The 12038-nt window shown below is 39.2% G+C and overlaps 1 protein-coding gene across 8 annotated transcripts in view; it reads right to left on the reverse strand.

The window, feature by feature from the left end:
- Nucleotides 1-12038, reverse strand: part of fbrsl1 (fibrosin-like 1) — a 228393-nt gene that overhangs the window by 80868 nt on the left and 135487 nt on the right. For all 8 annotated transcript variants that reach the window (XM_049763971.2, XM_049763970.2, XM_049763969.2 and 5 more), the window contains one exon: nt 3238-3267. In XM_049763971.2, the coding sequence (XP_049619928.1) occupies nt 3238-3267 (30 nt within the window). The remainder of the gene's footprint in view (nt 1-3237; nt 3268-12038) is intronic.

Consider the following 12038-nt stretch of genomic DNA (forward strand, 5'->3'; position numbering starts at 1 on the left):
TTCGTTTTGTGCTTACGGCGCACTTCCAAATGTTCCATTGTTGCAACCTAAAGCAGTCAGCAGTCTTCACCACTTTTACACCTGTTGCCAACAGCACAATCTGTTACAGCAAGCGAGCAGGCAATTTAGCACCCACCAATTGGGATCTTAGTAAAAGATCACAATCTTAGAAAGTGGTGAACACTTTCACCGACAGGGCACTGTTTGTTGGAGTGAAAAATAGGATTGTGACAAGGGACGGTATCGGTATAAACATTCTTGATGATACCGCTTATCGATGTCACATCATTAACACTGCTTTTTTTTTTAAATCGTGCAGGTACAACAAGAATAATGGAAAATAAAAACTGAAAAACCACAGTTTAAAGAAAAATAAATGGTTTGTCTATTATACAGCCAACCCTGTGGCCAGCTAGCTGTCACCCGTGTTTCAAAAGTTGATAATTATATTGATTTTTCCATCAATTACCCAGATAATTGGATGAAACAATATTTCACATTAAAATGTGCAAAGTATCATGTACCCAATTATGCTTATGATAGTTGTTTATTTTGCATTGTTTCATGAGGAAACAAAATCAACTGAACAACAACTCAGAAATATTACACAAGAGGGAGGGTTGTTGTACTCACCATTTTTGAAACTGAGAGCTTCTTGGACATTGATTTATGTGAGGGGCTACAAGTTTGATATATGCTACAGATTAAACTGACTATAATTTTTTCAATAATTTTATTATGATTCATTTACTGGTTTGGTCCGTAACAAGTCAGAAAACAGGGGGAAAAAATGATCATTGTTTTCTAAAGTAAAAGCAGATGTTTAATAAGATCTTGTTTTAAAAAAAACGCAGAAGACTGTATAAGTGTGCTTTCATGAAGGAATAAAAAATAAAGTCAGAGAATATTAACTTTTGAGAGGATGAAATCAGAGGAATTTTAACGGATTATTTAATTGAAATTATGGCTCTTAATTGATTGAGTAATTTTGACACTTGATGTAGTTCCCACTATTTGGAGTCTTGTGCATGGTATTTCTAATGATAAATAGAAGTGGCATTAGGGTAAAAACAAAACAAAATACAATAAAACATTCAGAACCTCCTTGCATTACTTTTCTTGTTCAACCCCTACCGTGATGCCAAGGAGGTGCATGATGACTGACAGGCTTGTGTCGTGACTGTTGCATGAACTAGCTCGCGGCCTTGCTCTTTTCTTGCTTCAATAAAGAGATAAAAGAATATTGACACGCCGAACTACACATAATGTAAATTGGGCCAGCAATCAATTTATTATTTATAGGGAACTCTGTAGACAGTGCTACAGAACTGGGAGCGAAGCTTGCAGGAGATTAGGCATGCTATCTCATTCATTTACCCAGGAGTAATTGCTAAATGGTAAAGGAATTAAAATGTAGTGAGGTTCCCTAAAGGCATTGCATCTTGTAAACAGGTGGCTGCCACCAACCAACCATTACCGAGTCTGTGCTAAACAAATACATCAACGCTTGACTGACTGACTACAGATTTCAAATGTCAAAGAGTTGATAATGTGACAACGAACATTTGATTGGATATTTACATAGCATACCCAAGTTTTCCCAGGTATTTGAAGATAAGGATTACTGCAGTGGGGGATAAACAAATCAGATGCTGTTTTTGTTTGATGTGATTTTATTAGGAGTCATTTGTATGTGTGAATGTTTGTGTCTAAATGTCAACAGTGTTTAGTAGAGCAACTTGTTCCCTTTCCTTATGTGCAGGTATTATTTTTGGTTGTTATAAAGTTTATGACCAATTTTGGAGAGAAGACACATTGTTGATGACATTAAACATTTTAACGAAATGCTAAATCTTGGGGCCCGAATTTGCATTGAGTAGGAAAGGCTAAAGAATAGAAACAATGTTTCATCTAAATATTGCAGCACACTTTTGAAATCGAACATCTTATGTTTGCTCAGTGATGCTACCATTGGTGATAAAGGTTTATGCCTTGGTGATAGTCAGCACTCTTATACATACATACTTATACTTAAAATTATACTTAAAAACTAAGTGTATACAAAATACAAAGTGTTGTATATAAAATAAAACTTAAATGGATAAAATCAAATTCTTCAGTTCTTCAGTAGCGTCTGGTCTGCTGACCTGAGGCACTGCAGGTATGTAGAGGTATGAGGCACTCAGAGAGGCAAAGACAAAGAATAGTGTCATAAAATCAACTCTTTAATTTCCTACGTGCTCCGGATTGGGGGCAAGCAGTAGCATTTTTGACCAATTGGAGATGCTTGTGCAAGAACTGGCTGACTCCAAAATAAAAAAAACATTACAGTAATCCAGCCAAGATGTAATGAAGGCATGGATTACTGGTTCTAAATGCTGTTGCCCGAGATTGAAAGAATTAACATTAATTTGACAACAGCAACAATTTGCCAGTCCAATTTCAAATGCAAATTTGAGACTGTTGGCCTTCGATAAGACGCCGGGGGCCCAAGTCAACACGGTGTGGCTGAAACTCAACACCATAACTTCTGTTTTCTTTTTGTTGAAGTTCAACAAGTTTAGTGTCACCCAGGCTTTGATTTCCTCCAAACAGGACAAAGGTGGCCTTAAGGACAAAATGTTCCTTTTGCTTAGCAGGACGTGGCTCTGACTGTCACCTGCATAGCACTGAAAAGATATACGTACATACCACACCTTCCTACAATAGAACCCAGGGCCAGCAAATCCAATTAAAAACAGAAAGGCCCACACATTGAACCTTGCGGAACACCATATCACAGTGGGGATTTAGCCAATCAAGGTTAACAAAAAATAGTCCTGCCAGTCAAATAGGATCCAAACCATTTTAGTGCTTTCACTTGCCCACCTGGCACGACGTGTTCACCACGTGTACACAACATGTTCTTAGAATAATATCAGAAGATCAAAAAGACTAATTTAATTAGGAATGAGGCTAACATATTAATTTAAGAAATACAAACTATTCTTCATAAGTTATTTAGGGACGTGTGACCTAAAAAGCAACAAATTCCATATTGTTCTACACAGAAATGCTAATCCCAAAAACAGCCCTGCATTTTTCACATCAGAGTCTTGTAAATTTATCAGCAGTGGTACGACTGACAGAATGCCTATTCCTTCTCATCTTTTTTTCATCAAAACTATGAATTCCTTCCTCTCTTCACTTCCAGATGACTTTTTGTCAGTTGCATAAACACAAGGAAAGCAGCCTTACCTTGCTGTCAATGTCACTCTCACCATCACACTATAAGACAAAAGAAACAGACAGGATATATAAGGAATTATTCATTAGGCTCCCCATGCAGCTCATAATCAATGCGGATGTTATTTTTGTGTACAACCTCTCATTCGCTGACAGCTTTCAGAACAAAAGACAGGTTGAACCGAGATAGAAAAGTCTTGTAGTCTCTGAGAGGTTTTCAAGTTTCAAAAGCAACACAGCCGTACAGAGCGATTCTGATGTTTTTGTAACATATTCAATGTTGTACTGTATACATATAAAAGATAAAAAAAAAAAGTGAATCATTCAACACAGTTCTTTTATAAAGAGCCCGTTCAATGACTTCACATTCAGTGGGGTTTTCTCATTTAGCCTTTTAACTGCGCTTTTAAATTGGACAATAGTATCCCAAGGACACAGAGCCTTGACTGTCAGTGTCCTTAGAGCCTATTAAATGTGGTATTTACCAATCCACCTTGCGACAAACACCGGCCTTTAAGTTGTATTCACGTCTGAAAAACGCTAAAGGAACTGCTTTCAAAAATCTGCCTTGTCTGGCATGGTCAAAGGACAATTTGTCTTCTATTTAGTTTGTAATTGAAAGAGGTAGTCTGGCTGGTGTACCTGAAGTCTTCAGTACAGAAATGAAAAATATTATATTTTGAAAAAAAAAAGGATATTTTAGAGTGAATCTGAAATAAAGTATAAACTGAAATGAGGCCTTCCATTTAGAAGAGAAACACATTAAAATTCTCAAGTTTGATCAAATTAAACCACTTCCTTATTTCCATTCATCATATTTGTCACTGATGGATCTTTGATTGCCTTTTAACTCTCTGTCGCTTTCAAACAGCTTTGTACAAGTAACTTGTGCAGTGAGCTGCAGGCCTGTCACACTCACAGGCTACATGAGAATCAGCACAATTTGCACAAATGGAAGGGGGGCTGGGCCCCCGTGAAAAAACACCTTCAATCTGTCAATTTAGTCCCTTTGGCAAAAGATTTAAGTGGACCCTCTTTATATTGTTTCATTCCCTTCATGAGTTAGGATCTGAAGGAGGGAGCTGGGTCAGTGGAAGCATAGCAGCCTTTTGTGGCCAATGTGGTGGGTCCAAATGTATAATTAAGTAACAAGAGTAATCAGTGCAAGGGCTCAGTGGCCAAGATCTCTCAAAAGTGGAGTGGTGAAGCAGAGAGCCTCTGTGCCTTGTGAGGCATTCAATTTTGCAAAGAAAAGGAATGGCGCTTGGTTTACTGGAATTAAGTGTATATACGTATATATATATATATATATATATATATATATATATATGAAAAAAATAATACTGCACAGGTAATTTACAACATGGGATAAAACCGCATGCTAGAATTACATACTGACAGACTGTTTACGCGTTTTGGTGAATGGTGTTTTTAGTTTCCAGAGAATGTCAGTCACTGTTATGCTATTGAAAATAAAATCCTGGTCCAAGCTCATTCTTATTTTGGTGTACGAGTTCTTACAACAGGTTTCTACTCTAATTGAAAAGTTTCTGTGCAAAAAAAAAAACCCAAAAATATTTATACTGGTGTTTTGTCAAAAGGTCTTTACCAAACACAATTGAGCATCCAAGAGCATAATTGCCTCAGGTCTCTTCGATTGATTCTCCATTCAGACTAGTTTGTGGGCAAATTAATTGCCAGATTTGTCTACACATTTTAAGGAAGAGAATCAAAATTTTAAATCCCAATTTTTTAAATCTACAATTATTCTCTGGTGTTTATTCATAACTCTCTTAAGTAACACATTCAAAAAATTTTTCTTGACCAAATTTCTTTCCGAGTCCCAAGGACATAATGTATATGAGATGATGCATCTTCCATTGCCCACCTTGTCTAAGCTAACCTCCACTACTGAAGACAAGTTGAACCTTTAGTGAGGTATGTACGGTATTCACTAGGTGAAAGCTAAAAAACTGATCCGGGAAACACAACACTGATAAGAATAGGCAAGGAGGGTGCTGTAGAGATGAAGGGATGATTGTGTGGAAGTGGTGTTTTCCCATCGCTTTGCGCAATTGCCATGTAGAACTATTTGCCATTGCTGAGAATAACATAATAAGCCCCAAACACATTTGATTGTCCCCTGCTTGAGTGACAGATGGGAAGCACAGTTTAACAAAGACATTCATAAACATATCCATGAGCAATGTCATGGGCAGGGCGGACATTGTTCAAATGAGCACTTTATTGTAGGTGGCTCGTTGATTGTGCAATGTCACAGTGTACAGATATATAAATACATACAAATTGCACATCCTGTATATATTGGGACCAGATTCAGTGGATGTCTCATAAAACCCTCTTTGCACAACTTTGAACACTTTGCAGACAGGAGATTTATTACACCAATAAATCTGATTATAATCATGTCTTGACCTGGGCAGGCCCTGATTCCAATCTCTGGACAGTTTTTCTGCCAGGTTCTGACAGACGCGTAGAGTGAAGACTAAGCGTTGCACATCCCAGAACACATTAAAGCGACCAGTTCAAATTAATCGCACAGTTCCACTTGTCACAGTCTGAGGAAAGTCAGGCATCAGTTGTGCCACAGGGACAGAGAAAGAGAGAACTCAGGAAGAACAACAATTTCTGAATAGTGGCAGCAAAATTTGTCAGCCTGAATACTGATTGCAAGACCTGTGACATGAACTCAGACCACGCCAGAAGTGTCACTGTTAGGTCTATCATAAAGACAAATAAAGAGAATATAACTAGTGAATTCAGTAGTGTATTATTTGTTTTATGAAGAAATCGTAACAGCGTAACACCTGTCGTTCTCAACATTTTGTGTTAAATCCACAAATACAAGTGTTTTAACAATGTCTTCATGAAATGCAAACTATTTCCTCATTTACTATTTCCTCATTTCCAACTGCCTTGCATTCAGACCACTCACTCACCAACCAACCGACCGACCGACCCACCAACCGACCCACCGACCGACCGACCGACCAAGCAACCAACAAACCAGCACACAAACTATCAAACAAACAAATCCCATAAAATTATTCAGGCCAGAGAGTGAATGCTACAAATCACAAACGAAATATGAAGCAACAAGAAACAAAAAGGAAAATATGCATAACCGAAAAAGTTAGAACTGACAGCAAATGTCTTACTGATCATTGGGTCTTGAGAATATGGTAAAACACCACTATCGTTCACGCGAGGTAAAAAAAAAAATGCAAATCAGCGTAATAACTGGTGCCAATGTGCAATCCACAAAATGGGAGGGGACACCCCAAAACAAACCTAAAAACAAACGCAACAAAAAATTATCACGACATATTAAGAATGGGAGGCGACAACTCCCACAAGACAGATGTTGCAATGCTGTTTCAATTGTTCCAGGGTTAGAAAAAACATCAGCACTGCTAAAGCACATAAGCTTTGTTTAAGTATGGCAGTCTCCGTCACTTTTACAATTGTTGGCAACAGTTTGCAATATGTCAAAGATTTTACTCAAAGATTACAAACTTACTACATAATGCGCATGCAACATGCACATCAACAGCGAGTTCAATATTCTAGAGCAGGCATATCAAACTCATTTTTGTCGCGAGCTGCATCGTAGTCATAGTTTCCTTCGGAGGGCCATTATGACTTTCAACCCAAATAAATGTATGAACGTATCATTATATATATACAGTGTAGGCTACACCACGAACTGATGACTAACTCGTTTTGAAATCAGAGACTCGTACAAACTGTTCACATTTTCAAAAAGATGAATGGTAATAAAAAAAAATAGCAACATCTCTATTTTTTAAAAGTGAAGACAATTTGCAATTGTAGTATTCACACTAAGTCGATGAAAATTTGTCTTTGCGGCCCAAACATAATTACACACTAAATTTGGCTCACGGGGCAGAGTTTGACACCCCTGTTCTAGGGCAAACGTGCAATTAACCGCCCACTATTTGAGATCTTAGTAAATAAGGGCAAATGTCAACAATTAGAAGCCATATGTCCAGGTCGATAAATAACAGTATTTCTGTTTGTAAGGGAGAGCATCCTAACAAGCCCAGACCTCCCTGAGTGACTGCGGACTGAGATAATAGTCTATTTGGAGGAAGGGTCTGTTTATGAGAGAGCAACAATTTGCTACAGCAATTTCCCACCTGTGGACACAGAAATGCAGAAAACTTGGCTGTGGCCACTGAGAGATGTCTCTGTAAAGTCCAAAAAATCAGACTGAAAAGTTGGATCCATGTGAGAGAGAATGTTTGAAGGGAATATATTATATTAACAGCAATAACAGTAATGCAACCGTGTGAGTCGGAGACAAACATCTTAAAACGATCAAAGCAACTATAATCGTCCACAGGTCACAAAGTAGGTGCTCAAAGTAAAACAGAATTCAAAAACAAGTGGTTGCACTTGACTCCATTAGTTGTGAAAGCAGAAGTAAGCAATGGGACTTGCAAACAGTATCACATCTGTCTCAGCCATCTGACCTTTGACCTCAATGGTAAACTGCATAGAAAGCAATGATTAAAGTGGGGTGAGTATAGCAGCTCCTAGATTTAGAAAATATTGATGCCGGTAAGGAGGAAAAATGGAGCACTAGTTGGCACATTTGCCTCACAGTTCAGAGGCGCAAGGTTTGATTCCAGATCTGGCTTGCACGTGACCATATTTGATCAGGGGACCTTAGACTGGCTCTGCAAACAGAGCAATGGCTTCAACACAAAGAAAAATGCTTTTTGTATTACCCAGACACACATTGGCCTCTGGTTTGAAGCTGACAAACTTAAGGCAAGTATCAATGGAGGCCATATAAATCAAGTCAATTGGGGATAGATATAGTCCTGACCTGACGCCAAACAAACATTAACATTACCCAGAGTCCCTGTAAACAGCTCTGAGATCTGGCAGCAATCTGCTTGACTTCCGTGCAAAATATGTGGTCAGGAGCCAGGAGAGTGTATGCATGGATTGACAAGAATAGTGGCCGAGCTAAACGTGAACGTCTTACTTACTTTCGCTTACTCCACTTAAGTAAAACACTGTCTTTTCATTTCCAAGATAAAATCCCTGAGCACTCACTGCGGTGGAGTGGGAACATCGGCTGGGCTGCAGGTGTGATCCTTAGAGGAGTTTAACAAAAGAAAAAACAGACTGTAATAGCAGATGTATGAGGGAGCTGGGAAAATCTTTTTCGCTCAGAGACGGGAAAATGGCAAGCATCTCTGAAGGCATGGGAATTCTGAAGCGTACAATGAATAAAGCTGAGGATAGAGGGAAAAGAATGCAAGTAAGAAAAAGACAATGGTGATTTATGTGTTTTGTATGTATTTGTATCTGGCTGCAGCGTTGTCCCCTTCAGATGTGAACGCTCTCACAGTTGCACATGTGCTAGCTTTAGCAGCTCCCACTGTTTTGACATGGCCCCAGGCCTAGTGCTGTAGCCAGACACCGGGCATTGGAAATTTAAGTCGGGCATAGGAGAAATTAGGCGAGGAGGCAAGGAAATGGGATGTTGACTTGAACTGGCCCTGGGGGCAGCTGAGAGAGTGTCCCTGCACAGCTTCGCTGGATGCCTGACAGTTTGATGGAGTGAGAGGAGGGTACCCTGCGGCCCAAGCTGCCGTCTACAGCTCAGATGTAGCCCAGCAAGAAACATATTGAGCCTCCGGGCATCGCTCTGTACTGCTACCCTCATTGCTCTCTTTCTCACTCTGTGCTACTTCAACTGGCTCTCTCTTTCTCAATGTAGACAGAGAAGTGAACTCACAATTAAAATCACATTTTCACCAAGCAGTACACTTCAGTTAATCCCTACCCTGACATGGTTCGGTTTCCACCACAGGGTGAGTACAGGTAGTGTGATAGTTGTTTTAAGATCTATAAGTAGTGTAGCGTCACACCAAAACAAAAGTATAATCTTCCAATGGATTCTGTAAAGAAAAGGTACAGTTTTTAAACCATAAACCACACTACAGTGGCCAGCAAAAAGAAGTGCATCCCAACAGATTTGTTGTAAACCAATTTTGGTCAAATATTTCCACAAATTAGGCTCCAGCGCACCCACGACCCTCGTGAGGATAAGCAGTTTGGACAATGGATGGAGATTCGGACAAACAGACGTCAATGCACTACAGTCAATGAAACTACAGGGTGCATTTTTTTTAAATAAATAAAAAAAAAAAAAATAAATAAATATGAACTGCAGTTTACAAGAATTCAACCACAGGGGACTTTTTTTTTTTTTTTTACAAAATTGGTTTTCTAGATTAGAAAGATTTTAACAAAGCTTCGTTTTCAAAGGAGGTGCACTCATTTACGGTATATATTGCACCATATGTACTCGGTAAGCTTTTTTACATAATTTCTTTTGTCACAAGCAAATTCTGATTCGAGTTCCACCCTTTTGTTACTGTGCCACCACCCCAATATAGTGGTTAAAGTTTTTTGTGTATGCTTATTGTGAATGAAAACACAGAGAAAGAGCACATTGTCTTAAAGTGAATCAAATGGTACATGAACATGATATGATAGATAACTATCAATACATGCACATACAAACACTGTAAAAAGTGTACAAAACCAAGCCTCCCCATTAAACGTTTTGATCCACAAAAATGTATGCTTCTTCATTACTCCTCTTTTTGCTTGTAAAATGATGAGCACTACAGATGCTGTGTGCTGAGCTAGGCCAGCACATGGGTGGAAAGCAAGAGGAGAGGGAGGTGTTGGGAGGCAGAAGGGGAGTCAGGCAGTTGGCAGGCTGCAGTTGTAATGAAAAGAATCTGGCGGTGGCCCACTGCGCGCTGGTCATGAGAAGCATGTGTCGCCGGGGGGGCTCTACCGCTAATTTAAGGGGGCAGCCAAGCATTTCACGCTAGGCTTGTCATCAGGCCAGAGGGGGCCTCATACTGGGCGACAGCAATTGTGAGGGTATGTAGGTAGTTTGGGGAGTTGGTTTGAGGAAACCAGCAGAAAAGTCCACTTACCAGCACCCCCTCCGTTGTACCTCCTGCCTGCACTCGGCAATGATCAAACACCATCGTGGGGATGGTGGGGAATTACAAATGAATAACCTGTGGCAATGGCAACGGACTCATCTTGCCTTCCTGTTCACTTCTCTCCAAAGATTGCTCTGTACTCATTTTCAAGCAAGACTTGATCTGAGTTAACATGGAATCACTTTCGTGAATGTTTGTTGATATATGTATTATTAAGTCAGCTGGGCTAGGCAACAGCTTCCCGTGAACCCGCACAGTGTGTTGTATGAACAATGGATGGATGGATATGATAAAATAAAAACAAAATTGAGCATTCTAAACTATTTGAACATCGGGATAAATAAATGATTAGTTTTAAAAACTCTCAAGTGATGCCATGAATTTTGCCACAAAGCTAAATGTGGATCCTCTAACAAGCTATACAATAAGAACATATCAAAAAAGGTCAATATAATATTTAGTAATTATCAGAACAAAATAAAAAAGGACATCTTAATATGGTAGATATCTCATTAATTGCAAGCAGGCCCAAGCACGATATTGTCAATAAGTCCCTCGCAGCATCTCTGAAAGGTCTTTCAAAAAATCAGGCACATGTTTGGCCAGCCCCACTGGAAATCAAAAACTATTTATATTTTATGAGTGAGTATAAAGGTGGAAATGTTCATGGAAATCTTGTGGAAGAAGAACTGCTACTTTCTAAGAAAAAAAGTTACTGTCTCGAATTAAACAGGAAACTTGAAGATGCATGTGAGACCAGACAAAGAGTGAGAGGAGGAGTTTGAGGGATGAAGGCAGTGTTGAAAAGTGAATGGTGGTTGGTAGATGAGGGGAAGATTAACACACTGTGTGAGGAGTTTGTTGCCTCTGGAACAAGCCTCCACATGACACAAACTGGAAATGATATGAAGCAGAGCGAGGAAGACAGAGAGCTCTGTAAAGCGAAAGAGGAGAGAGGCAGCCACAATGCACATCTTCAGGCTGTGAATAATTTAGAGGAGCACTGGGGAGATGAGATGAAGATGAACACAAAACACTGGCAGCGTTTGACCTGGAGCTGGAGCTACATCAGTGCACATCACAAAGTGGAAAGCTTTTTCCGTCTTCTTCCCTTAGTGTGCATCCCTTTTCTTGGGGTTCCTCTTCATCTGCCTTCCTTTGTGGCAGCGAGGAAACAGCTGAATGCTATTCTAGTTTCACCTCACATTCGATGAAACTCAACAGGATGGTTGACAACTCTTTCCTCAAGGTTCTCTTTTTGTTTCTGGACATGGCAAAACAGTTTGAAGCCCTCTTGCACAAAACGTATTCAATACATGCAGGGACAGAAAGCAGTTTAGGTACAGATTTTTCTGGCTCAAACTAATTAAAAAAATTAAAATCAAATCAAAATGTTTTGCTTTGCTGTCTGCAGCCAAGTTCACTAATGTTGAGGCATGCAGGATCCACACCGAACACCTAATAATTTCTCAAAATCATTGAAAATGAATGAAAATGGGGGAAAAAGTGCCTGTATGAAAATTGTAAAGGTCATGTTAAGGGAAATAAGTGATGTTAATTTATTTCTAGTATTACATAATTTACACAATATACACCATTGGAAAACAGAAAAAAAAATGTGGTTGTTTTTAGACCCAACTTCCTGGATGGGTCCAATATTTAACCCAACATTTTTAATGGTGTAATGCAAGTTCGACTGGACCACTACTATGACAGACAACCACAACTTATTACTGTGGTTGGATAGCTGATCACCTCTTAAGGGGCGCTTTTTATTAGTGTAAA

Source organism: Syngnathus scovelli, chromosome 3 (genome assembly GCF_024217435.2).
Source record: "Syngnathus scovelli strain Florida chromosome 3, RoL_Ssco_1.2, whole genome shotgun sequence".
Classification (NCBI taxonomy): domain Eukaryota; kingdom Metazoa; phylum Chordata; class Actinopteri; order Syngnathiformes; family Syngnathidae; genus Syngnathus; species Syngnathus scovelli.